The sequence below is a fragment of the Daldinia loculata genome (genome assembly GCF_022478755.1).
Source record: "Daldinia loculata strain CBS 113971 unplaced genomic scaffold F4817scaffold_1, whole genome shotgun sequence".
Classification (NCBI taxonomy): Eukaryota; Fungi; Ascomycota; class Sordariomycetes; order Xylariales; family Hypoxylaceae; genus Daldinia; species Daldinia loculata.
The window spans coordinates 1,140,009-1,167,198 of NW_026054855.1; the positions used below are offsets into that span (position 1 = coordinate 1,140,009).

A 27,190-nucleotide genomic window follows, 5' to 3' on the forward strand; every position below is an offset into this window, starting at 1 on the left:
ATCTGCGTCTTAGTAGCCTGATCATCGTCAGAGCAGCACGTTGAAGATCTGACAGCCGCAGCCAAGTCTCTGTTTTAAGCTGCAAATATGCAGTACATAGCAATAGAACCGGTAGAACGTAGTACAAATGCCCTTCAACGTTTATCAATTCTTAGGACGAGGGTGGTGGTACAGAGAATAATCTTGCGCCGCTCTAACGCAGCCAGCCTTCCGCCTCAACTCAGGATAAATCGGGCATAGAAATGAGCCGCGCAGACCTTCTCGTCACATCTAGTGAAGTTCGTGGAACATGCCGCATAGACTTTTAGTTCCAGAGGCAATATCTTGCGACTTTCCACCAAAAATCAGGCACATCCTGCTCCGTGCGTCGACTTATTCGAGCCTGACCAAGAATGAGGCACTCGGTATACTACACTAGTAGCTTCAGTTAACCTTCTCGGCCAGGTAAGGGAAGAGATCGTCATTTCAGATCTCGAGTAGGTAATGCTCGCTTGTCGGAGTTCACTCCATGCTGCGCCTAATCAAATAGTCAAAAAGTGGTTAGTTAAAATTAATATACATAGTAGTTTGTTAGCTTAACAGCCCCTAGTTTGCGCTCAGCTCGGCGCCAAAAGACGAGTGTTTCTCGGCCGAGTAAGTAATTGGAGCATTGCGTGGCCAGAGTTCCATAATCGTCACCGTTGTCATACTATGTACATACCAATCGTTCGTTCTATGTCATAACAAATACGAAAAAAAGGTATCATACTGAGGTGTACCATTGCTAACTCCTAACCATATCGATCTACGGCGCTGTCGATATGGAAATTATAATTTATCGAGGTAGCATGATTCTTACTTCAAGATGTGTATATGAATAAGAACATCTTTGCGTTGATTGGCCTATAGGTATTTACCCTCCCCCTAGTCTCTACTCTGCCCTACGTTGCCACACCTTCAAACTAGCCACAGCCACAACCCTCGCCGTCTACCGTCTAGTATCTAGTGTCTAGTATATGTAGTGTGCTCTGTAGTGTATGTACATAAATCCTTTTGTTTTCCACCTACTTATATCGTCTTCGTCGTCGTTTAGAGTTACGTATGAAGCCGCCTCTTCCTTTTAGTGTCAAAATAGCTTATCGTCCAATAGGGTCTCTTCCGTTTTCTTTTCTATATTATCTATTAACTATGCATAGTACGTAGTTAGAAACCTCAGGGCTTCTCGGTTCCATATATTTGATAAGCTGGGATCAATAATGACGGAATGTTAGCTGATGCAAAAGGGGGGCCAATCCGATCTACCTACGTCGGCACATCTCATCTTACAGCTGCAAGCCACCTTCTTACAGCCCCTCCAGACCTAATGACGAAAGGCAAATCATTAAGATGCCTCTACCTACCTACCTAATGTATGCACCCGAATACCTTCTGAAACTTAACGACATGCTCTCACGTCGCATTAAGCCCACCAGACCCTCCTTTTTCCTTTCACTTAAAAACATCGTAGTGATCACCAGGCAGCCCAGAGTAGCTCTCTCTCTATGATTTAGGCTAGTTGCAAACATGTGATGTGCCAAGTCTTGATCTTAGATCCTGACAGGTCGAACTGGTCGCCCATTTTCAAGCGATACGAGCCACACAATTCACGCCAAGACACTTTTCATTGGTCTCTTATTTATGAAATATTCGAAAAATTTACCGAAAATTATAACTGGGTGTATACTCCTGAGCAAAGGGATTATATATCAAACCAAATTCCCGACTATACGGTAAAAACAATATATCCATCACTTTCAAAAACCGATCTAAACCCATAATTATTTATAGAGTTCAGGTACGTTTTCCTATAATTTTCTTAAACTCTATAAACAACTATAGGTTTAGATTAATTTCTGAAAATGATGGGTATATTGCTTCTACCGTATAGTCGGGAATTTGGTTTAATATACAATTCCTTTGCTCAGGAGTATACACCCAGTTATGATCTTTGGTAAATTTTTCAAATATTTCATAAATAAGAGTTACTCCAAAGGATGCCACTCGATGTTCAAGTAGTGAATCAGGGTTTCCGAAATCCTTGATTCGGGCCAAAGCAGCATGGGTAGATACGGAAAATTGGCGCTCGGAAAATTGGCGATCCATAGTGAAAAAGGGGATAAGAGGATAATCTCTCTTGGTATGATGATAGGTCAAGGATACGTAAGGTGAGATGGTTAGATAGGATGGATGGATGGATGGATGGATAGTTAGGTTTGGTGTGATGTAAGTAGAATAAGAATTAGGATTCTTCTACTTATATATTATTTAAGAGATGAGCCTTGATTATGATCGCTACCTATAAAAGGTATAGGGAAGTTGTATTTCTAAGCATTCTTTGAGCTTCTATGACTCAATCTATCTGAGATCGAGTATGACTTAGTGATCGTCGAACTGAGATATGGATATTCACGGTGATAGGACCGCTTCGCACTAAAGAAGAGATAAGAGATAGGATTGGTTAGTAGATTGAGGGGGTTTATGTGCTGTGACTCGTCAGGCTGCAGTTACTACCTAAAGGATGACGTGGAAAGATTAGCCTAATGTGAGATCAGGATTTTTACCTGGTCCATATAGTGTTTGGGGTAAAATATTAAGGGATTTATCCGTTTTGCTTAAACATAATAGGCAAAACAGAATCTCTGTCTGATCACTGGTTCGATTTGATGATGATCGAGCTTAGAACAGGTTCTCTTTCTTGATCGTGAAATAACTCGAATCTTCGATCACGAGTTATCTCTCTAATATCATGTTAGATTCCAAAAGCAAATAAGATCCCCACCTTCTCAATTTGTCTTCTCATTCGGTGTCTCACCTAAGGTATGGCTAGGATGGCACCGAGTTATTTCTCTCTCCACCACCAGCCGCAATCGCAATCACAACCACAACAACAACCACAACCTCACTAGATGATGATAGTCCCCTACCTCAAGCAGCTAGCATATGGCTGCTCATGCAACAAACACCATCTACGGTAGGTTAAGCAGTCCCTGCTTGCCGGACCAACTTCGCCTAGCATCCTCGCCATGGCTGTCTTAAATTTCCTATGACTTGCTGCCGTCGCGCTCGGTTAGCGCGTCCTCGCTTAGATCTGCTACACACCTCTTCACCGAGTGAGGCGAATGTTATCTTCTCAAATGTGGTGTGGCTCATAGCATCTATTGGCTCCTCAACAACCGAGAGGATATTGTCGGGAGCCAGCAGACGCAAGATAAGGCCACGAAACCCGCCTATCTCCCCCCGGCTTGAGAAGGTGTTTCGACCGTTTGAGACACTCGAAACACCTAAAAGCTTAACCTGGATATACACCAGCACGGATCCTCCGGCAAAATACGGTGCGGCAAACGGCATTCTACGTCTGGGTGCTTGCTTTGCTCTATAGTTCGCCGATGTAGGGCACCATAAATAGGACCAGGACTAGGCTCCTCGCCACAGACATTCATGAGCACAGTTGAAAAGACACGGCTTCAACTGTTCATATCGTATAGATAGTTGATAGTCGCCCTATCAGCCCACCACTAACTTTTCCGGGATACCCCCGAATATTAACCACCTTTGTTGATATGCCGTATAATCCGCGACCCCTATGACGATCGTATCAACCAAGTGTCAAGTGTCTAATCGCAAGTAACCCCCCACGCAAGCATTACGCAACACCACCCTAGCCAGACGAGGCGACACGGTCCGCTACAGCCCGTCTCTCCGCATGTATGTCTCCCACGCATTACCGTCGCATCGCTTATCCGATAGGCAGACGAGCGCCCCCGGCTCGGCTCAGTAGTAGTCCCTCCTAACGTAGTAATAATCACCAACCAACTCCTCAGCATTCCTACGGCCCTGCGCCTGCAGCGCGTGCTTGACTCGGTTCGCTTCGATTCTCTCGGCCGCCGTCCTCCGGCTACGCGCCCCGGCTTGCTCGATACGGCGCTGGACTTCTATCGGAGGGTCCGGTCCGGGAAGTAGACACTCGCGGGGCAGGGGACCAAGCTCTGCCCAGACGTCATAGTAGCGTAATGCTGCATTGATATTTGTGAAACCCCGCAGTGTAAGCATTGGCATTCCACCGTATGGAAGCTGTGGGCATCCAGGGTTGCGCACAGCAACGCGGTGCTCAAAGGACCATGCTTCGCATGCAGCCTTCAGCTCGAAGTCTGCCAGGTCTTCTGGTTGGAACATGACATTCGGGGCTAGGTTTGATTTCCCTAATTTCCTTTTATCAATTTTTATCAACTATGGCAAGCCTGTAGCTTATGACAGGTATGTACTAGGCAGAGGAAGGATAGGGGCACGTACAGACGTTGTCCCCCCCCCAAAAAATCCGTGCATGTCCAAGAAGGCCGACAGAGTCTCGGGTGTGATAGTACCTGTACCTCGGGAATCTAGACTGGTGAAGAAGGCAGCCAGTAAGGCTCCCATTAGTGGTGTCGCCGTGCCGTCAAGATTGGATAATGGTCCCCATGTCATTGGCTGACGTATTGTATGCGGTCGTCGTGGCGGTGGTGGGACGCCAGGAACCTGTCGGAATTGTTGCTGTCCAGACGGACTCGGCCGGGGAGGCAAAGAAGGGTTCACCGGACCCCGGAGCTCGTACCCGGATGGGCGTGGCGGGATAGGTGGCGGAGCATCCATGAAACCGGCAGGAAACCAGATTATAGTATCACAAACTCTTTTCTACAACCTCGCACATGTAAGGAATGGTCATACACTTCCTTTATACATTTCTTTTTCTCTACTATAACTACCTTGACTATCGTATTCGAACATTCAACCTTAGCTGAACGGACTACACTCCAATTATTCTCAGCCGCACAAAACGGCACAGCAAAAGTCGGTTAATTTTTCCCTTCGAAGTTCGCATCAGGTCAGTGTGACATAAGTGTAGGTAGTTTAGCTAAGCCCAGACGAGTTACCGTGCGAATGGTTCATGGCTGATCAAGTACATAATGTGAGCCAGTGCCGAGATGACGCTGGGCCGGGTCTAGAGAGTCTAGAACGTGCAGTAAGCCGAGGGAGATCTCAGTCTCCAAGTACCTTTAGATAGGTTAGCTTAGCTGACGATAGCTGCATCCGGGGCGTCTAGCCCCTGTCGTTCGGGTCGTTAGAAGCATTAGATCCTGTGCGTCTGCAGCCACATGGTGGTCTAGACCGCTCCAAAAAGTTCGTGAGATACATTGGACTTCCGGCGAACTACTGGACGCGGAAATTGAGGACAAATTAGGGACGAGTTTGGGGTAATGTTGAGTAAATCCATTCAAGATAGGTTAGATGATGTCGTCGCCAACCTAGCTAGTCGGCTTGTACATAGAGAGCATCCTTGGCATGACGTCCCGCTAGAATAGATACTCATACTACAACGCACTAGACCAAGAGTAGTTGACCCTTCATGCTAGTTCTATCTACCCGTCTACATGAAGCAGTTCAAAATTGACACGCACATCTGCATGCTGCGATGTGTCTCTGCATACCATCACCAGCTTTGCTTTTACCCTTATATAACGGGAATTGCCGTTCAGAACCAGAGGGTCTGGCCAGATCTATGCATAACCGCACAAAGAAATTGCATGTGCATAGATAGAAATTGAAGTATAGTAATCCCACTCGTTCTGTACCTGGCTCACGATCTGATAAGTACTAGTCCTGAAACGCTTCATACTGTCATATGCGAGACTAAAACAAGACGACATGGTATCGAACTTGGTTTAGCAAACAGCAACGTTAATCTAACGGACACTAACTAGGTTCGGTGTCTTCCCATCTAGACTTTCTATTAATTAGGAACGTCGGCAATAACACAAACCTGCTTTAGGCTTTTAGCTCTATCAGGCCTCTTGCTTTCTATTGAGGCTCTCATGCATAGGCTCAAAAGGAGGTGTAAGCAAATAACTCCGCTGCCCGCCTTTGCATTACATATATGCCGTGTAACAAGTTTGGGGGCGAAAGGCTCGAATGTTAATGGCGACGATGCTGTATCAGGGTTCGGTAGGCCCCGCCAAGTGTTCATGGCCTGATAGACTCGGCACTTTCGTAGCCCATGGTGTTGAGATTGTAAGCTGGTCTCTATGATGATCAGAGGCGGTCACATCTTCCGCATGCTATGGGACAGCATTAATCAGACGGGCCCAATGCCACCCTCACAAGAAAAGCGTGAATTACTTGGCCTAAGAATGAAGCAAAACTCACATCTAAGCCGTAGTAAATAACTCACCTCAATCTCAACTATCAATTCAAAAAATGAGAACCTAACGGCTATGCCTAGAGCACAGCCTCAAGCACTGGGAATTTATCAGCATCGAGGCAAGGTAGTAGTTTGAAGCACTTCTGATAACAAGCATATCTTATATCGAAACTAGTATTTTAAAGTCTCTAGGTAATCTTTTATTCAACAGCCTACTTGCTAAGCAACCTATCTTAGGGCCATCGAGATGCTTGAAACAAAAAGGTTATATATGCGTATACTAGTGATTTCATTTAAGTTCAGGATATAGTTACTCGTACCGTAAAACGGTCGATGCTCTGTTCCTTGCTCACATCATAACATCACGTATCATATTTCGGCTCTTTTTGATAATTAGAGAGCTATAATTTATCAATGCTACTGTTTATTCAAATATTCTATTTAGCAGGTGCTACTGTAAAAGCGTATGAGGATTACACAGGTGCCTATTAGCCATCCAAGCCATCTATATAAAGCGCCAGACTGAACTTAGGTACATAACAGACGCAACTAGACATAGCTACCTACCTATGTATAGGAAATGATATTGAAAGGACATATACGAACGGTGCTGTCTCCTAGAAAATGTGTTCCGCGATTTACTAAGTTATTGTATAGTCTTATTATTTAATAGCCTCTATATAGGTAAAGGTAGGCACCTAATCACAACACCAAAATACCACCATCATGGAGCACACTAAGTTATAAAGAACTAATCATATATATAATATTAGCGCCTGTAACACCCTACCAGTTGTCCGTAAATGAGGCAGAATAAGACCTGCATGAGATGAAACAGTTAGGATTTCCAGGAATAATACCAACTTGAAGAACTACATCATGTGGCAATACATTGCCGATCAACTATTTAAGGTATTTCATGTCGCTTTAAATTAATAGACAATTATAAGCTTCAGAGAGTATCCAAAGATCTATAAAGAAAGGCTAGTTAACGAGTCAATATATTCATACTCAAAAATAGTATTCCACGAATAAAAGGCTGTAAAAATGAGGCAGTGCAACCCAAGTTAATGCGATAGGAGGCAGCCGTCGTAGGAATTGACCGGCCACAATTTGGCCAGCCGTGTTTCATCCCAGCACCAACACCACCCTTGAGATCAGCTCTGAATAGGACAGCAGGCAGCAATACCTCCAAACACAGAGCTCATTCAAAAGACGGGCACTGACCTTGTTGCCTTACGTGCTCAGTTACCACCAAGCTTACTCGATTAAATTCTCTAATTATTTCTACACGAAATGCCTCCTACAAGTAAAAAGCACTATAAAAAGACAAATACCGACAGACCGTCTTGCATATTCTCCCCTCTCCCCGCTCGCGAGTACGAGCGTAGCTTAAATCCAAAAGAGCTTGGCCGGTTTAACGAGCGAGTGCAGAGACTAGACAAACGGGTCTGGCGTAACTGCACCAGGCGCAATGTATCCGAATTCTGCTGGGAAGTCCACGCGTGGGAGGACGTGTTCGACCAAATCCGAGAAGAAGACGCATTTCGAATGTAATGAAACCCTCGTTCAATATCAAGTACCAAGTATCGAGTATCAAGCTAAACCGACAACAGGGACAAAGTCGACTACACAGCGCTCGAAAAAGACAAAAACGGCAACTGGCAAAAAATCAAACGAACGCCAGACGCAACTATCGGTTTCCAGCCTACCCACGGCGGCTTCGAGACCGAAGTCCAGAGCGCACAGGGCTGGATTCCCCTATCTTGGATCTGCGAGGTGACCCGCGTCCCATTCGACCGGGACAACGACGCGAGGAGTTTCGTGTTCCCCTTCGCCGTCTACGAGGCCAAGAAGAGCTACTCCTCCGACTTCGAGGCAGAAGCGCAGATCGCGCACGCTTGCGACCGCTACCTAGGACTGCTCGACAGTGTCGTCCGCGACCCCAGAGATCCTGCCAAGTACCAGTGGCGAACCAGCCGTGAATACCAGATGTTTGCCTTCACATCCTGCGCTTCCGAGTGGAGGGTATACGTAGCTCGACGCTACGGCGAGTATCACGTAAGTCGCAACCAGCATCTATTAAAGCCAGAACTGCAGCTAAAACCGGTAAAGAACGTAGAGACAATCTGGGCAGGCGACGTGAAGTATCCAATTCATGCCGTAAGTCTATTAAGTATCATCGATCAAATTCAGAAGTGGGCAGCCGACGTCTTTCGGCCGTTTGTTATCAAACATCTGGACATACGAGCAAAACTCTCTATGGACAGCACGCTCAGGTGGAATAGGCAAGGATTTGTTGGTCCCGAAGCCGCTATGCCGCCGTGTGTCATGCGGACATATCGCTGTCGTGATGTACATAAATGTACGACAAGGCTTAAATTTGTGCAGACTGATGGCGAAATAGTTCCGCCGGAAGTGTTAGGTCGAGTCTCAAGACTATACTCCGGTGCCGTAGTAGTCAGAGAGCTTGTTCACATAAACTAGTAGTAGTGCCATGGAAGTTATTCGCGGTGGTTGAAGTATTTTAGGTACTTAGGTATGTGTACCTAAGATTATATTATTATTAGATCATAGAATAAGTGTTTACCCGAGAGGAAACGGGCTTGTGACAGAAGACACCATATTGTCCCGTGTAAGAGAAGGAAGTTCGTATCAGACAAAGAGAAGTTGTTATTAATAGTAAGCATTTCTCTCGCTATCTCTTGAATAATTCATACTATACTATGTTCTATAAACAAGGTAGCCACGTCTTACTGGCGTCTATCGTTACGTAACTTAATACAAATAAGAAAACTCGCTATACGTAGAGACCTACCGCTGTCTTCTTCGAAGGGGCAACTACTCTTCTCCCCTCGGTCATAGTAGTAAATCGTTAGCGCTCGCTTCATAGATACGGTCTGTGTAGGGGCTGCGGTCACTAGGTTTTGTAGGCTCCCGGTCCGTTAGTATTGACCAGATGAAGCGAATGGCAATGTTGCCGAAATCCGAGTCTTTAAGCCTCTTGGTTGTCGGTTTTAACTCGTCCGGAAACCATCCTGCTAGAACCCCCCCGGGCCTTCCCAACTCCCGTCCCACGTCCAAGTCCTCGCTACCCGCGAGCATGACCCCTACTGCGATACCAGAAAGCCACGTCCACATTAGGCCGTCACCGCCGAAACCGGCCGAAATCCACTCGTTGGGCTGTTTATAACCATCGTTCAGGGCCTTGTTGCTCCGCAGGTCTGGGTAGCGGCCTGTTAATGAAGGATCCAGCCGGCCAACAAATGGGAGTAGATCCCCCGTGGCACTCATCACTCCCGACCATGTTTTTACAGTTCTCCCGTCCTTCGATATCGTTTCCCTGCCCTAAAAGGGCCCGAATATAAACGAAAGCATTCCATTGAGATGAATAGCGGCTAGGGGGTCCAAGAGGGCATCATCCTATACGCCAATCATGCTTGCACCGTGGCCTGCTGCGCGCGAGAATCCTCCACTAATAATGATATCCCCCTGACCGCTTGGTCGCTGCATAGCATTGTCACTTGTTTTCCCATGCACAACAGACCATGCATTTCTGCGGCCCATGTTGAAAAGGCTAAACCTGTGTCTGCGTAAATTAGTATTCATCCATCATCTAAAAATCTCTTAGGGTCCATGATACCCCATGAGGTCAGTTAGTAGGCTTTTGACTTCCGAGACGAGTCAAAAAGAGGAAGGGGAATTCTCGCCATGACTTACCCTGGGCTGAGCGCAGTCATGGTTCCGAGGATCCCGGTCATCTTGCTACGCAGGCCGGGCACGAGATCGGGGGCGAAAGCGTTTGTAGCGTGCACGATGTGATTGCATCTGAAGTTGCCACGCGTGGTTCGGACCACATAGCCATCTTATGTATGAAAACATTCTGTGTCAGCTTTACAATCCTAGGTAGAATCCTGGAATCTTCACCGTTCTTTTTCGAATGAGTGGAAATGATAAGGCTTCCACACTTACTACTGAGAGTTAGCCACCATTACCTTACTTCGTACAAAGGGCAGATTTGAGACTATTTTAGAAGGGGAGGGTTGAAAATAATACTACGGAACGTATATCATACATACCATGGGTCTCCTTTAAATGAGTCAATGGCAACAACGCTCGTATGTGTCATTATGTGGAGAAATTGTTTATTACTGCGTAGGAGATGATGCCATACAGAATTAACGAATCCAAATGGCCAGAAGGTCTGTGGCCAAGGTTAATGTAAGAAGAGAAAATAGAAAGCTCGAGTATTACCGCTGAATTGTATGATAAGGCTCCTTGCACTACCTGGCTCACATTGAACCTCTGCATAACCATATTAATATTTGCATGCGTATTTCCATTTTCTAGGAAATGAGTTAATATATGTCAACTGACAACTTACCTCCCGCGCCTGATCCTCGCCAAAGGTTGCAATCTTGAATTCCGGAACCCACTGTGCAAATAAATGTGCCTTAGCGAACGCAATTTTGCGATCTCGTTCGGTGAGGTAGAATTCTACCATCTCCCTCTCGCGGAACTCTGCATGATCCTGGCCCATCGCTTGGCATAGCTCCCCCAGCAATTTGATATGAGCTAGCTGGAATCTCACAAGCGCTGCGGCACGATGAAGACCTATAGTACTCCGTAGCCTGTGAAACATCTCATGTGGTGCGCAGTTCAAAAGACCATTGCCACGACCCGTTCCGCCCCCACACATCTCTCGGGACTCAATGACGAGAACGCGACGTAGGTTGTCCACACGTCTGGTTTCAGCCAGTACGGAGTAGGCGGCTGCGGCTGCGGCGATACCAGAGCCAATGATGATGACTTCGGCCTGATCCGATGGCATCTCTTGTACGATGTTGACAATGTCTGGATATGGCGGATCTTCTAGCTAGTAAGACTCCGTCGCTCCAGGCGCCGGGGGTCCTTTCGGGTGGTGCACTCGTTTCATGATATCGTTAAATATTTCCCTTAAGTGGAATACTGCTTTTGTGGCGAACCATAGGGATTTGGCTGAGGACTGGACACCGCCCATTTTGATTATTTAAGTACTTGGATGTGAACGTAGGCATATATGGATTCGGATCGAATATAGATGGGATGAGAAGGATTAGAACCTTTAATAATTAATAATATGTTAAATTTAAGCGAGCGTGAACAATCATCAAGTGAATATTGGCCAAAATGATCATTTGGAATATTATACGGGAAAGATATAAAACTCGACAATATATGTAGCTCTCCGATAAAGTCGACGGTATATTAAGAAGGGAGCCACTATTAAGACTATACCTCCCTGTACACTATTTTAACTTTCGACTTCAAGTAGGTGTTGCCGTTGTCTTGGAAGTTGTGACTTATTAGTCATGTATACAAACGCATTCTATGGCAAGTGGTCCGTGTGTTACACCCCATCCGGGGAAGATGTATCTAGTAACTTCCATCCACCTTTAAGCGCAGCGTCGAACGAAGGACTAAGTGAATTCTTAGCACATACATGTATGTTTGTCTTCATCATCGAGATTCAAAATAAAATATAACTAGGTACTTAAACATACCCACTTAGAAAAAGAACAAAAACAAAAAACAAATGGTGAGAATTCCTCAGAAGCAGTCACTCCTCAGAATCCTGAGTAATAGCCGACATCAACTATACCGCTCTTACCCGCCGTCACTAAGAGCCATGTCATCAGCGCCAAACACAAACCCTAGCGCCAGCGCAGACAAAGTGGCTACGACCACGCAGGCACATCACGAAAGCGAGCACCAGCAGCAAGAGTCTTCCCCTCAGAAAATGCCCCTGCCGCTCCCGGGGCCGGGTCAGGTCAGCGATGCCACGCAGATACCTGTAGGCGGTGAAGGCGTGAAACTAGATCGCCGTAAGTGCCATTGCTATCTCCGTTTTATTTCTCCTCCCTTAGAAATAGAAGCTAGGTAGTCGTATAAGTGATGAATAAGCGTCGCTGACAATTGCTGCAGTGGGCCCGCTGGTTGTTAACGAGGACGGCACGATGAGCCGTATTGCCAACTGGGCCGAAATGGCCGAGATCGAGCGGGATAATACGCTGCGGATCTTGGGCAAGCGAAATAAGATGCGTCTAGATGCGCTCAGAGCCAAAAAACAGTCTTCAGAGGGTCAATCCGGGAATGGAAGCTAATATACTCGAGGTGTATGAACATAACCTTTGGGATATCTAGGGCGTTTCAGGATGGGGGCACAAAATCGAAGTTGAATCAACTACAGTAAATATACAGGTAGTTGTGTATTGCATACATAGGTACCTAGGTATTTGTTATTCATTCAATTGAAATGGCGATGAATACCCGGGTCTTCCTTCAAGGAAACACAGGAGCATTGTGTCAAGTATAAATGCATATCTTGTGAACTTGTTAGATCATCCCCTACCATGGTAGTGTATATTGTTGTGGACGACAAGCATAACATAAACCCTGCTTGCCCTAATAGTAAGGGGCCATTGAAGCGAGTTACTAGCATTGATGCGTGATGTGGTACCTTACTTGTCTATTTGTAAGCAATTGTAATGGGGACCCGGGGGTGAGTGGCGGATCCGTCGGGGGCGTTAAAACAAAGCCGGCAGGAGACGGTAGGTTTTCAACGCAGATTCCGGTGAAAGCGCTAACAAAGCTGAGGGAGCCTCATATACCTTCATTCATTTAGAGAAAAGGATATTCATACTACCGTGTCAAAACCACGGAAGGATATTTATAAGCCATCTACAAGATTGATATCACGAAAATGGCGATTTGCTAGGTAAAACCTAGGTATGTTCATGTATTGGAGTTAAGAGTAAGGCGATTACCCTCGAATCATGCTTCAAAACCAGACGTGATATATCCCCAAAGCCGCCGCCGCCTAACGGTGCACAACCGATATGATTTCCCCGTAACGCCATCATTAAATGTTTCAATGGTATCATCATGCTGAGTTTACTATGAGGCCTTCTCGGCTTCCGTCTTAGCATTACTCTCCGACTCTTTGCCAGCTGGCTTCTTCTCAATATGCTTTTCCAATAATGTGGATATTAGCGTTTCGTTCCCGCCCGTCTTTTCCATGACAAGCTCTCTTAACCATTTGTTCTCGGTCTCTAGAGTTTGAATTCGGCCCTCCAGGGTCCCGACCTTGTCACTTAACTCCTTCTCGCGCTTCTCGAGAGCTTGCTCGCGAGCTTTCTTCTTAATGCGGAATCTTGCGCTGGCGGCCGTATTCCGCCTCCGCTTGTCCTCTTCCGCAGCTAACCGGGACTGCTCCTCGAAGGACAACTGCCGGCGAGGTGGAACGGCAGGATCAGCAGATTTTCGCTTGTCTCCCGTCTGCGGCATTGAAGCCCCGTAGGCATTCTGTGGCGATCCATTGGGAGGGAAAGTTGGCGAAGGCTGGATAGGTTGTAGGTTTCCCAGGTTGTCTGAGAAAGCCGAGACATTTGGCGTTGAATAAGGGTGAAAGTCAAACCCGTTGAAATCGCCTGAAGACATGACGTGACGTTAAAAACTGTGACCCAATTGACAAATGCAAAACAGATTCGTGACAAAACCTTTCTGAGGTGCTAAACATCATCGATGACGACTTAGTGTCGGGAGAGGATATAAGTTTAAGCCATTGCTGTGAACTCTCGACAGCGGACTTGGTGGATTTGGGTTGCCTATTGATCTCAATAACCTACTCCAGATCACCTAAAGATCACGGGATATTGCACCATAGCTCGATTGCGCCATCGCAGGGTAGTCTTTCGCGACCATAATAGGCACTGGCACAGAACGCACAGAACACACCTAAACCGAGCGATCGCTGCAATCCAAATGCAACATGGAGCAACCCGAACCAATCAGAGATGGAATACATGAAAACTCATAGTGGGGTAGTCAAAAAGAAGTGCCAAAAATGTAATAAGTGCCAGGCCTGTGATAAGACGAGGGACTCCGCTTGGTGGACACCCCAAACTCTTTCTCCCATTAACTTGGGTGATCGCTGCAACAAGGCGCGGTACCAACCATGCGCGCTCACATAGGCGATTGGAAGGTAGATGGCCAGTGTACCAACCCAGGCACGAACAGTTCAAGCAAGGCTGCTGAGCTATAGATGAGGACCCTCGAAAAGTGACCCTCGAAAAGTAACCCTCGACATGCACACGCCATCGTGTAACGCCAAAGCGCAATAATGAATGCGGGGGAATTGATGGCGGAATCCTTCATCAATTGAATTTGAAGAAAATTGAATTGGATAATAAGAGGAAGTAAGGAAACGGGAAGAGAAAACAACAAAAGACGTTAGAAAACGTTTCTACTAACCTGGTAGGTTGAAGTCAAATCCCGCCAAATCACTACTCATTGGCCCTTCTTCTGTGGGCGACGTTGTCGACTGTGTGTCCAAACTAACGCTTGATGAAGCCTGTTGCTGCTGTTGCTGCTGCTGCTGTTGTCGCTGCTGCTGGCTCTCGTTTGCATCCCAATCGATGAAATTGGTATTAGTGAACATGGCCAATTCATCGTCGAGATTTCGTAAGTTTTCCTCCGGTGCTGCGGTAGGCTCCGGGACTCTATTCAAGTCTTGTAATAATTGTGACACGTTCACGGCCTGGCCGCGCCGGCTGGAGTAACTCGGCGGCATATTTTCAAGTGACTCTCTTTGGCGAGCTCGCGAGAGCTTTCGGGGATTCGGTAGGGTCGAATCGATTGTACCGCCCTTCGCTACGGGATATCAAAGCTGTGTGGTATGTGGCGGGTAAGATTGTTTTAAATCTGCTAGAATAAACAGCAGAAATTTTTGAACCGGGAGAAGATGACGGCGGGTAGAATATCTTGTGTAAATGTAAAAAGTAAAAAGTTGGTAGCGTTCGGAAGAAGTACTTCAAAATTGTGGTAGTGGGTCAAAGGACGGCCGGACAAAAGCCAAGTTTGCAGCTAGTCACCACCGATTTTGACCGATGGGTGATGGGTCCGCCTATAACTAAATAACAGCTGACGCTCGGTTGACGTTTTAGGGAAGATAAAAAAAAAAGCCTCCTCTTGCCCCTCTTTCTTCGTAACCGATATTAATCGGTATTAGTCAGTATATGTAGTATACCGTATTCCGTACACTCTTACACTTCCGCTAGTTATACAAAGGTCTGACGTTGACCGTAAACTCTTTGATAGTCTGGAATTATTCAGCACCACATTTTCTAAATTTATTGACAAGTTAAAAAATGATGAAGATTTGGGAAGGAGCAAGATATTATTATCTGATTCCAAATTGGAGACGCAGGGTTGACTTTAGTATCCATGTACTGTATGTACTTGCATCTACAGTTAGTTAGGTTGGTCCAATGGTTTCTCATGATCCTACGACGTAGACCCGAGTATACCAGAAGCGGCATACAGTCCGGCCTTTGAGTGGATGACCTATTAGTCAAGCAAATTGGGTCGGACCAATTAAATGCTGTGGAGAGTTCTACGCTTCCCACCTCGCCCACGCACCCGCGTGTATTTATACAGGCAATACAGGAACCCCCACTACTACAACCTGTCCTGCCTGTCTGGAACTACTTGGACCTGACTATCCCAAGCCGTCCTGCATGGTGATTAAATAGAAAACTTGGCCTTGCAGCTTTTTTATGCCCGTTTATTCCACTCTGTTACATAGTCCAATTTACTATAATAGCTATAATACTTGGTGGAGGGGACCCCTATTCTTTTCTTTGACCAAGCAATATTACTCTCATGCTTAGAAATCATCGACCAAACCAATGGGAGGGGAAATGGTTTATGGGGACACGAGATTGCCAAGGCCCTATAGCCCTTGCTTGCGTTGCGAATTCTATTTCATCTCACGATATTATCAGGTAATTATCGCTTGTAGGTTGGTCTGCTTATATATATGCTTGTCTGCCATACCACAGTACGTGCCTCAACTTGGACTGGTGGCCCGTGGGGAGTCATGATCGACAGTTCTATGATGGAATGATCCGGAAGTGATCTAGATATGCACGCGACGAAAAATAACATCAGCATTTAACTACGATAACTCTTGACGTCAACTTTGCTAATCCTTTGTTGCACCAAAAGTCGAGTATCTTACAGTTCCCTCCCTAATGCCACCAATCATCTTAGCAGTATGTAATTGGTAGAGTCGGTAGACTGGTAGATATGCAAGTACGTGCATGGAACATGACGGGAAAGGTCCTGATATCTTAAGGACCTTACATATGTATGAGAGGTATTTCTTGCCTTACCCAACAGACCCAAGAAAATGGACATCCATCCCGCACTCGTTCGCCAAGAGTTCATCCATCCGCTATCGGGTAGCGTGGGGTAGTATGTACTTTTGTACATGTTAGGGCAAGTCAAGGTTGAATTCGGGTGCTCGGAGCCTCGGTATCTTGCTGCTCGACTAAGATCCATTCTACTGGCGCTTCTCAGAGTTGCGGCGACGTCTCAAGGATGCTTCCCGAAATGCGGGAACATGTCGGATGAGCATATGCGGGTTCCCTTATCAGGAAGGAGGATCTGTCAGCTGTCCTGGCGCATATATGTCAGTATCTATCTGACCTTTTTTTTTATAAATCAATCGGGAAATTCATAAATGTAAGTCTCTTGGATTCTATCTCCTGAGTCACTGTATGGCCAACCAAAGAGACCTAAGGATTGGTGCACATGTACGGTATATTCTGTGAGAAAGGCTCTAACCAATCGTGTGTTTTATATTCCCGAGTGAGATATTGTATCGGTGTTTGATACATTAGGTACACTTTTGAGAATGGGGATGCTTCATGTTTGGATTGAATCTGTAAGATATGAGGAGTACAAAGTACATGTGTCGTCTTTGATGACATAACTTAGCGGCTGGCAGCATCTGGCAGCCACTTAGCGCTACATATCCTACCCTTGTTAATAACGATCTTGACGTACAGTACCTAAACTTTACAACAATATATTGTATATAGTGGTTACAATTTGTTCTCAAACTCCAAACTCCAAGCTCAGCTTCGAGCTATCGCTACGTGCTTAGGTAGAGGTTGCATTTTAATAATCTCAATCGAATTGGTTTGGGTAGGACAACAGGAAAACCGAACCATTCATCATACCAAGCAAGATGCGATAAGATGAAATAAATCTCCGACGCGTCGCGTGTCCCACTTCAACCTCAGAGTATCAAACATCCATATACATTCATTACGCTATTTCTGGCTTATAGATACTACTTCGATTATATCGTTCGAAATTGTCATATTTGACTAAGGGAAAAATAATAAGAATCGATGCAGCCATGGCACGACTATCGTTGCCAACAACAGCCCGTCTCTCCCCATCCTTACGAGTTGACCCCGCAAACAACACCGTGATCAAAACTCTTAATCGCCTCTCGCGATCGTCGCTACTATCGCTTGTGCTAGACTGGTTAGACGAAAGAAACCAATACCTATGTCCGCCGCTTCTCCGCCGACCAGATGCTCCCGACGATGAAGACGAAGATGACTTCTATCCTCCTGCAGAATCGCTGGAGGAGCTAAGAGGACTCTATGAATCCATGCAGGCCAGGAAAGGCGGCCGACGCGAAGTAGTCGACAGGATTCTCGAAGGCGATTGGCGATACGGTCTTAGTCTATACCAGTTAGCAATGGCAGATCTACAGTACCTATACGATCACCCTGGCAGTCTCAAGTGGACTGCCTACCGTATTCAACAACTTAAGGCCCCGGCACACGAGGATGATGCCGAGGGCCCGGAGAGAATAGACAAGGAATCGCTTGCTGTACCACGTTTTCATCCGTCTACCTTCTTACAGAATTTGCAAGCCGAGGTGCTTCCCGACGTCAAGGCGCATTATAACTTTGATCGACCAAAGGACATGCCGCTCCTGTTATTGCGCATTTTTATTATCGACTCCCCTTATAACACGGACCTAGCGGTCTCAACCCAGCATCGCGGCCGTCCTAGCAGCAATGGTAATAAAAGCATAACAACGAGCTTTGATGCCTCTAGGACTATCTACATTGCTTTCCCAGATGCCTCGCCGCACATCTATATATCTAAATCCGCTACTGGAGGCGCTTCCTCGTCGGCAAGCGCGGCAGGCGAAGCCAAGAGCCTACGCGCTCTTATTGTGGAGGGCATTCCGAAGGCGCTGTCGCGACCACGCGAACGGTATACCCTGAAGGGAACGAACTTGACGACAAAGAATCTCGCTACCATGTTGGCTGTGAAGGGTGCGGGCCGCACAAATGCCGCAGGTGGCGGCTGGAGCATCTACGCTGGCACAGGAACTTCGGATCTAAAAACCGACAGCCCTTTACAGACCTTACTGCCCACGCCGCCGTTATCAGACGCATCGTCTATCGACGCTGATAAGACGGATAGCGATAGCCGCAAGCGTAGGAGACCTGCGAGTGATCTAGCAGATGTGGAGGATGAGAAACAAGCGAAACAAGCACGCTTGGCGGCACAGGCGCGTTTTGGCAGCGCTGCAAATGTGGACGATGGAAAGGGGATAGAGAGGTTGGACGTCTTAATCGAGGACCCGTTTCCAGCAGATATTGCTAATTTCTCAGACGATGAGGAGTCTGAAATGCGAAGGGAGAATGACGCAGATAGGGCAGCTGCACTATCGCGACAGTCGTCGAAGGGACGCCGGAGTACACTTAGTTTGAGCGTATTGGTAGAAGATCAGGAGAATGTTGATGATACTGGTGGTGGAAGGAGAGAAAACGACTGGGCGCCTCAAATTAGGCTCTCGTTCCATGGGTCTCACGTCTTTGCAGGCATACGGCAGTTAGTTGAAGCAGGGATTGTTGACGGAGAGAAGATGCCAGGGTGGATGACGGGCGAGGAGGGTGTGACGATCGGAGCTGTGCGACACGGTAGGATAAAAGGCTTCAAGGGTTCAGGATTATGAGTTATTGCTCTACGAGTATTTCCTGCTATTGTTTTATCATGGCTGGCGTTGTCGGACAAGGAGATGTTATGCATAGCCTTGGGTGTTTGCATCCTGATTTCCAGGAATGAGGTTTGTCGGATAGGTTGTCATATACCCAGTGAAGCATTTCGGGAGCGGCCTAATACCAAGAAGAAAAAGGCATTATTTGTCTTTTTACCTTGAAAGTGTCCATAAACCTAACTTTCCCGATGTCTATCATTCGCTTTCTAGTAGTCTATTCTATTCGTCTATAGGAAACACTTTAACCGTATTTCGCCAAGCCGCTTCGCATACCTCTTCCACCGAAACACCTTTGATGCCAGCAACGATCTTTCCGACGCGCTCGATCATACATGGCTCATTGCGACCCTTTACCATGGCGCCTTCAACCCACTTCTCCTTTTTCACGACTTTGTAGCGCTCTGGTACTTCCGGTTCCTTTTTCTTCGGCTGCTTCTTGGATTGTTGCTGTTGCTTGCCCTTGGGTTGCCGCCCCGCCGGTTCTAACGGCGTACTAGTGCCAGTTGTTTCTGCGCTGTTCGCCTCGGTACTCGTACTCGTACTTGCAACCGGTTGGAGTCCATCCGCAGGCTTCGGTGCCTCGACGAGGTGCTTCCAGCCCTCGTGGCTGGGACGCACTTCGCACCAGGGGCCGTCGGTCTCGAGCATAAGGCGGTCGAGGTGGATTTCGCGAACAACGGCACAGTTCTCGGCGGTCTTGAAACTGCAGCCGTTGGTGCCGATATACAACCCAAGGTCCATGAGCTCGCGCATTTCCTCGGCGGTGCCCGTGAAGCTGTGGACGACGCCGCCGCGCTCTAGCTTCTCGAGCCGCGGGCCGAACTTCTCTTTTAAGAGGCTGACGAAGTCGGCGTGCGCGGCGCGCGAGTGCAGGAATAGGGGTAGTTGCGGTTTCAGGGATACGGCTAGGTCGAGCTGTGCGGCGAATGAGTGGAGTTGGATCTTCTTGGAGCAGTAGTGCAAGCGGTCGTAGTCGAGCCCGAACTCGCCAAAGGCGACGAGTGGGCTCGGACCAGCGCTGCTACTCCGTGCCTGATCAATGAAGTCTCGGAGTTCCTTGATGATCGACGTCGTCCTCTCGACATCAGGCTCGTCATCTTCTGAGATGGGTTTAGAGGGGTCTGCATCACAGGGCATCGTGTGCCCGTTTGTATCTACATGGGAATGTGTTGTGCTGAATATAGCACTGGAACAGGGATGAATGCCAGCGGTCGTGTATACAGTACCGGCTTCCGTTCAGTCAGCTAACCCCGGTCCCGAATCAATAAGACAAATCCGAGTTTCACTTACGGTATTCTCTAGCTATCTCAAGAGCATGTCTGGAACTGGTGAAGTCGGAGCCCGTGACTATAAGCTTATGGCAGCCAACTTCCCGGGCTCTCGATACGACGGCGCTTAGGTCGTCGGGATGTCGTTGGGTACCATGATACCGGCCACGGAATATTGGGTCTGCAAGGTTGATACCAATCTAGAAAAGGACCATTAGTGAGGAGAATAAAATAAATGAGAGGCAAGTAAGTTAAGTTACAAGAATTTTGTCTCGGAATGTCCATAAGGACTTGACTTACATCAATATACCGTGGTTTATAAGTTGTCTCATTTGCCGGGCCAGATGCCGGCACAGAATCTGGCTCGCCGGCAGACATCCTAGGAACCGATGAACAGATGCCTCTAGTAGGAACTCTTATAATTGATAAGCGTTTGGGGCTTAGGCGTACGAGACGGCAGAATAGTGGCCTCTGAAAAAGCATCAAGGATGAACTATCTCAACAGGGACTCATTATTTCCCCACAACTAGGCAGCCAATGTTTATCGTCTCATCTGTCTCTCGTATTATCTTCAGACTAATAGCAATCGGATGTATTGCATGGGCTAGCTTGGTGAGTCACTTTTAAGCGTAGGATGAGCCTTGATGTGTTATCTGATTTATCAGATCTTAGATATAAAGGTACATCTCTTATGTATTTTCAGATTTCCCAAATTAAACTATTCCGACTCACGTGCTTTCGTGGAGTAAACGGCAGGGGATCAATTTCACATGTAACACAAACGCGATAAAAAACTTTGTATAATAACGTTAATTCGAGGTTAAAATTCATTTTAATTAATGAATTAAAGTAATATATTTACGGGCAATTATTATATTTTTTTTATAAACTTAAGTTTTTTTTAAAATATTTTAATTTAAATAAACTTATATATTATTTAACTTATAAGTATTAAATGTAAAGTAAATACGTATTTTATTTGTTAAAATTTAAATATAAAGCAAAAATTAACGAAAAAAATATATATATATACTATAACGGAAAAATATGGTCTTGGAAAATTGTTTAAAAATTAAAAAACGTTTTTTTTTAAATAAATAAACTATAACAAATGCCTCGTTTTTTATCGTAAAAATGATTTTTAAAAAAAAAACGGTTTTTTAATAAAAAACGTTTTTGGAAAAGTAGGTCCGAAAGGTTAAAAAAAAGTTAAAAAGGTTAAAAAAGTTAAAAAACGTGGTTTTTAAATTTAAAACTTTTACGTTTATATAACATTAAATTTATTAAAGTTTAAAATTTAATGTTTAAACGTTTAAATTAATAAAACGAAATGGTTAATTTTATCGAATTATTTTTAAAAATTTAATTGTTTTTATTTTTTATAACTTTTATTTTTAAAAAAAAATTTTTTACTTAAAAAAAAAAACTTTTTTAAAAATTTTTTTTTAAGTAAAATTAATAAAAATATTTTTTAAAAAAAAAACGGTTTTTTAAAAAAAACCGGTTTTACACGTATTAAACGGCGGTTAAAAAGTGGGTTTAAAAAATTAAAGTTTAAACTTATTATTTTTAAATTTAAATTAATTAAAAACTTAAAAACAAAAAACCGTTTTTTAATAAAAACCCGTTTTTTATAAATGACTGTTTTTTAAAACCTTTTATTTTTATTATGGTATTAAATAAAAAAAAATAAAATAAAATTTTATAAACATTTAACATTAAAATTATTTTAATAAATTTAAATTATAAATTTAATATTATTTATAAAATTATATTTTTTTTAACTACACCATTTTTTAATTAATTAAAACCCGGAACAACTTTTTAAAACAATATTAAATTTATGGTTTAAAGTAATTTTAAAACTTTATACATTAAAAACATACGTTTAACGTTTTAAAATAATAATATTAATAATAATATTAATAATATTATTAAAAATAATAATATTAACGCGTTTTTATAATAAATTTAATTAATTATATAATTATATTAATTTTATTATTAAGTTTACCGATTAAATTTACGCGTTTTAAATTTTTTAAAATATTAAAAATGGTTATAATAATTGTATTATAACGGTCGTAACGTGTTAACCGTAACACCGGTTATAACGATAACCGTAATAAACGTTAAAACTTAATATATAAAACCGTATAAATATGTAAAAAAAGTTAAAAAGTTTAAAAAATAATATTATTAATTTTAAATTATTAATAAACGGGATTTTATACGTAATTATAAAATATTAAATTATTATATTTAAATATTTTACATAAAATTTAATATAATTAAAACGTTAAAAATTTTTAAACGTTAAAATTTAATATATAAAAACGTAATATTATATAAATATATAAAAAAAATAAAAAGTTAAAAAAAACATATTATAAATTTTAAATCATTAAAATTAAAGTTATTTTATACGTTATTATAATATATTAAATTATTGTAAATATAATATTTGATTTTTTTATTATTAATAAAAACATTAAAAACCTTTATAACGTTATATAACTTTAAATTAAAAATTTTTAAATGTTTTATTTATAATTTATAAATATAAACACATAAACCATACGTTACGTGGTATAAATAAACGTAATTTACTTTAAAAATTTCGGGTTTAAAATCATTTAAAATAACATTAAAATGTTATTTTTAAATTTAATTAATAAACTTTTAAACTATAAAAGTCTTTAAATAAAAATTGTTATAAAATAAAAAAGAATAAAATTCTTTAAAAGTGTGGGAAACACTTGCCTCAAAAATGCTTCCATGTGTAAATAAAAAAGTTACGGATATTGGTCCGTATTTTGTTTCGTAATGGGGTCCCATACAAATACGGAACTTCTTAAAACCTTAGGTACACATACAATAATACACACAAGCATCAACGCGTACTCGTATTCCCTCAAAGAGTAAAGAAGTTGTAATTATACATAGTTATGTACCTAATGTATACCTAATACATGTGAATACCTTAAACTAAGCGGTACGTATCCCACCTTGATCCTACCCGTAATTTTGACCCCGCGTTAAGACGCGTTGAGTGGTTTTTTTTTCTGCCAGTCATGAACAAACAGGCAGGGGCAAGCCCTTGCTGATTAATTCTCAAACGATTGCAGCTGGCGAAACTTAACCAAACGCCTGCCAAAGAGGTTTTAATTGTTCCGAGTGTTTTTCTTTACGCGCTAACCCGGAAACGCGCCATCAATTCTATTGGAACGCGTTTTCTACATAAAAATCCACTATATTCGAAGTCTTTTCCTTCCAAACATCTCCCACTCAACATCAACCACAACATCAGGCCATAACATCATACTACATACATTGGATCTGCATGCTTTTGCATACAGATATTTGTGGCTCTGAATTAATTATTTCCATTGCCTAAGTCTTAACTTTATTTCATTCTTCGTTACTTAATTCTTCATTTTCCACCCCACCGCCATTCCTTTCTCGGGTCTTCCAAACCCCAACCTTCACCTTCACCATGTATGTCAAGAAGCGTGATGGACGCCAGGAGCGCGTTCAGTTCGACAAGATCACAGCCCGTGTTTCAAGACTATGTTACGGTCTAGACACAGACCATGTCGATCCCGTGGCCATTACCCAGAAGGTCATCTCTGGTGTCTATGGTGGTGTCACCACAGTCCAGCTTGACGATCTCGTAAGTACATGATATCTTGTGAAAGTCAGTTCTCCTCTAACGAGTCTATTTTTTATAGGCAGCCGAAACGGCCGCGTACATGACCGTCACCCACCCAGATTATGCTATCCTTGCTGCACGTATTGCCGTGTCAAACCTCCACAAGCAAACGAAGAAGCAATGGTCTTCTGTTATTAGCGACCTTTACCACTACGTCAACCCGAAGAACATGAAACCGTCTCCTATGATTTCTAAGGAGACGTACGAATGTGTTATGAGACACAAGGAAGACTTCGACTCCGCAATCGTCTATGACCGAGATTTCAATTACCAATACTTCGGCTTTAAGACTTTGGAGCGGTCTTACCTACTGAAGCTCAATGAGAAGATTGTAGAAAGACCACAGCACATGATCATGCGTGTAGCTGTTGGTATCTGGGGCGATGATGTAGAGAAAGTCATTCAGACTTACAACCTCATGTCCAGCAAATATTTCACCCATGCTTCCCCCACCCTCTTCAACGCTGGAACGCCCCAGGCGCAGCTAGCATCCTGCTTCCTAGTCGACATGAAGGATGATAGCATCGAGGGTATCTACGACACCCTTAAGACATGCGCTATGATCTCCAAGACAGCTGGCGGTATTGGTCTCAACATTCACCGCATTCGTGCTACCGGTTCATACATTGCTGGCACGAATGGTACCTCCAATGGCATTGTGCCCATGCTGCGAGTCTTCAACAACACTGCGAGATATGTGGATCAGGGTGGCAACAAGAGGCCTGGTGCCTTTGCTATCTACCTCGAGCCCTGGCACCAGGATGTCTTCGAGTTCCTTGACCTTCGCAAGAACCACGGCAAGGAAGAAGTCCGTGCTCGTGATCTTTTCCTCGCTCTCTGGATTCCCGACCTTTTCATGAAGCGTGTTGAGAAGAACGGCGAGTGGACCCTAATGTGCCCTAGTGAGTGTGCAGGTCTTGCTGATGTCTACGGTGATGAGTTTGAGGCTTTGTACGAGAAGTACGAAGCAGAAGGTCGCGGCCGCCAGACGGTTAAGGCTCAGAAGCTATGGTACGCCATTCTGGAGGCTCAGACTGAGACTGGAAACCCTTTTATGCTTTACAAGGACCACTGTAACCGCAAGAGCAACCAGAAGAACCTTGGAACCATCCGTAGCTCCAACTTGTGCACTGAGATTGTCGAGTACTCGGCTCCCGATGAGGTAGCCGTCTGCAACTTGGCTTCTCTTTCGCTGCCCTCGTTCGTTGATTACAACGAGGGCACCTACGACTTCCAGAAACTACATGAAGTTACCCAAGTCGTCGCTCACAACCTGAACAGAACCATCGATGTCAACTACTACCCCGTCCCGGAGGCACGCAACAGCAACATGCGCCACCGTCCTATCGGCCTAGGTGTTCAGGGTCTTGCAGACACTTTCCTGGCGCTACGTATGCCATTTGAGTCCCCCGAGGCTCGACAGTTGAACAAGCAGATCTTCGAGACTATTTACCACGCTGCCTTGACCGCGTCCGTGGAGATTGCCAAAGTTGACGGTACCTACTCCACCTACGAAGGTTCTCCTGTCTCGCAAGGCATTCTCCAATACGACATGTGGAATGTTACTCCAAGTGATCTCTGGGACTGGGCTAGTCTCAAGGAGCAAATTAAGCAACATGGTGTACGAAACAGCTTGTTGGTTGCCCCTATGCCTACCGCCAGCACTTCCCAAATTTTGGGTAACAACGAATGCTTCGAGCCTTATACTTCGAACATCTACTCTCGTCGTGTCCTCGCTGGGGAGTTCCAAGTCGTCAACCCTTGGCTGCTCAAGGATCTTGTTGATATGGGTCTCTGGTCTGACAGCATGAAGAACCGCATCATCTCCGAAGGTGGTTCAATTCAGAACATCCCCAATATCCCTGCGGACCTTAAGGCCCTTTACAAGACCGTCTGGGAAATCTCTCAGCGAACCATCGTCCAGATGGCCGCTGACCGTGGTGCCTTTGTCGATCAGTCTCAATCGCTAAACATCCACATGAGAGAGCCCACCATGGGCAAGATTACCAGCATGCACTTCACCGGTTGGAAGCTCGGTCTGAAGACTGGCATGTACTATCTCCGTACCCAAGCGGCTGCCGCACCTATCCAGTTCACTGTCGACCAAGAGGCCCTCAAGGTTGAAGACTCGAATTCCGCCAGGTCAGGTACGCTGAAGAAGCGTGCCCCTCCGGGTAATTACGTGTCTTCTCCATCCGCAGGTCTTTCTAGGCCCGTATATTCTAAGCGGGATGACTCGAACAACACTCTAGCAGCGCCACTTACTAATGGGATGCCGACGCCCAGCACCACTCCTCCCCTAGTCTCGGAGATTAAGGTAGCTCGACCTGTTGCATCACCCAACAAGGCTGTACCGTTCAAGGCAGATATTGAAGAGGGCGATAGTCCCAAGGCTCTAGCTACCGAACCGGCAGAGAAGATCAGGGAGGAGGAGCTCCCGGAGCCGGCCCTTGACGGCCAGAAGCCGAACCAAGATGAAGACAAGGAAGACAAGAGCAAAGAGCGCGAGTACGACATCTACGCTGATGCCGTCTTAGCTTGTGAGTCAAAATGATTAACCCCCACGTGGCAACACATCCTAATAATTACGCAGGCAGTATTGAGAACCCTGAGGCCTGTGTTATGTGCAGTGGTTAAAAGGTTTCATGAGGACATGGGAATGATTATGACACGTAGTTGACGAGGGAATAATGGGAACTGGGTTGTTAATGACAGAAGTCTGCCTGGCTTGGACCGCACGGAGAAACGTAGTAAATGAGATGCATCGATGCCATTGCATCACGGTTGGGGTTCATAGGGCATTCATTTAGCTCTACGCATGGGCTTGTATAACTATTTTCAATAGTTTTCCTGAGGAGTCGTATCCAGCGTTGTTTGACGCCCATCGCGCATTTGATTACGGCTTGTCGCTGTTGCGCTCCCAGGAATAAATCAATGAAGTTATTTAATACGCATATTCTATCACTGAGATGTGTGAAGTATGATGTGTAGGCGTTCGGATGAACCTATATTACGGTCACCCTTCCCAAGGCAATGTCTTGCCATAGCCATTGGCCTGGTACATACCTACCTTATATCCCACGTTGCTATTAATTCACCATTAC

The 27,190-nt window shown here is 44.6% G+C and overlaps 9 protein-coding genes across 9 annotated transcripts; 4 read left to right on the top strand and 5 right to left on the bottom strand.

Annotated features, from left to right (window-relative positions):
* Positions 1–3,789: 3,789 nt before the first annotated feature.
* On the bottom strand, positions 3,790–4,644 carry F4817DRAFT_311200 (uncharacterized protein; the record flags this gene model as incomplete). The annotated part of the gene is made up of 2 exons (XM_049299965.1): positions 3,790–4,245; positions 4,309–4,644. The coding sequence occupies 2 exons, from the start codon at positions 4,642–4,644 to the stop codon at positions 3,790–3,792; spliced, it is 792 nt and encodes a 263-aa protein (XP_049164047.1).
* Positions 4,645–7,208: 2,564 nt separating this feature from the next.
* F4817DRAFT_10673 (uncharacterized protein) lies at positions 7,209–8,914 on the top strand. Its single transcript, XM_049297415.1, has 3 exons — positions 7,209–7,743; positions 7,807–8,251; positions 8,306–8,914. Exons 1-3 carry the CDS (start codon positions 7,487–7,489, stop codon positions 8,675–8,677), a joined length of 1,074 nt encoding a protein of 357 aa, XP_049164048.1. The 5' UTR covers positions 7,209–7,486; the 3' UTR covers positions 8,678–8,914.
* A 1-nt stretch (position 8,915) lies between these two features.
* Positions 8,916–9,703, bottom strand: F4817DRAFT_10659 (uncharacterized protein). Its single transcript, XM_049297412.1, has one exon. The coding sequence runs from the start codon at positions 9,482–9,484 to the stop codon at positions 9,050–9,052; it is 435 nt and encodes a 144-aa protein (XP_049164049.1). The 5' UTR covers positions 9,485–9,703; the 3' UTR covers positions 8,916–9,049.
* On the bottom strand, positions 9,614–11,021 carry F4817DRAFT_311203 (uncharacterized protein; the record flags this gene model as incomplete). The annotated part of the gene is made up of 5 exons (XM_049299966.1): positions 9,614–9,773; positions 9,911–10,055; positions 10,118–10,161; positions 10,270–10,394; positions 10,575–11,021. 5 exons carry the CDS (start codon positions 11,019–11,021, stop codon positions 9,614–9,616), a joined length of 921 nt encoding a protein of 306 aa, XP_049164050.1.
* Positions 11,022–11,393: 372 nt separating this feature from the next.
* F4817DRAFT_10682 (uncharacterized protein) lies at positions 11,394–12,405 on the top strand. Its single transcript, XM_049297417.1, has 2 exons — positions 11,394–12,054; positions 12,155–12,405. The coding sequence occupies exons 1-2, from the start codon at positions 11,766–11,768 to the stop codon at positions 12,331–12,333; spliced, it is 468 nt and encodes a 155-aa protein (XP_049164051.1). The 5' UTR covers positions 11,394–11,765; the 3' UTR covers positions 12,334–12,405.
* A 470-nt stretch (positions 12,406–12,875) lies between these two features.
* F4817DRAFT_322904 (uncharacterized protein) lies at positions 12,876–15,408 on the bottom strand. The gene is made up of 2 exons (XM_049301456.1): positions 14,483–15,408; positions 12,876–13,659 (listed from the first exon to the last, which is right to left on the bottom strand). The coding sequence occupies exons 1-2, from the start codon at positions 14,799–14,801 to the stop codon at positions 13,127–13,129; spliced, it is 852 nt and encodes a 283-aa protein (XP_049164052.1). The 5' UTR covers positions 14,802–15,408; the 3' UTR covers positions 12,876–13,126.
* Positions 15,409–17,096: 1,688 nt separating this feature from the next.
* Positions 17,097–19,245, top strand: F4817DRAFT_322908 (CHL4-domain-containing protein). Its single transcript, XM_049301457.1, has one exon. It carries the CDS (start codon positions 17,439–17,441, stop codon positions 19,062–19,064), a length of 1,626 nt encoding a protein of 541 aa, XP_049164053.1. The 5' UTR covers positions 17,097–17,438; the 3' UTR covers positions 19,065–19,245.
* F4817DRAFT_322910 (uncharacterized protein) lies at positions 19,246–21,039 on the bottom strand. The gene is made up of 4 exons (XM_049301458.1): positions 20,825–21,039; positions 20,675–20,753; positions 20,397–20,574; positions 19,246–20,335 (listed from the first exon to the last, which is right to left on the bottom strand). Exons 2-4 carry the CDS (start codon positions 20,750–20,752, stop codon positions 19,326–19,328), a joined length of 1,266 nt encoding a protein of 421 aa, XP_049164054.1. The 5' UTR covers position 20,753; positions 20,825–21,039; the 3' UTR covers positions 19,246–19,325.
* Positions 21,040–23,267: 2,228 nt separating this feature from the next.
* F4817DRAFT_322912 (ribonucleoside-diphosphate reductase large chain) lies at positions 23,268–27,040 on the top strand. Its single transcript, XM_049301459.1, has 3 exons — positions 23,268–24,047; positions 24,106–26,626; positions 26,680–27,040. The coding sequence occupies exons 1-3, from the start codon at positions 23,871–23,873 to the stop codon at positions 26,721–26,723; spliced, it is 2,742 nt and encodes a 913-aa protein (XP_049164055.1). The 5' UTR covers positions 23,268–23,870; the 3' UTR covers positions 26,724–27,040.
* The last annotated feature ends 150 nt before the right edge of the window (positions 27,041–27,190 follow it).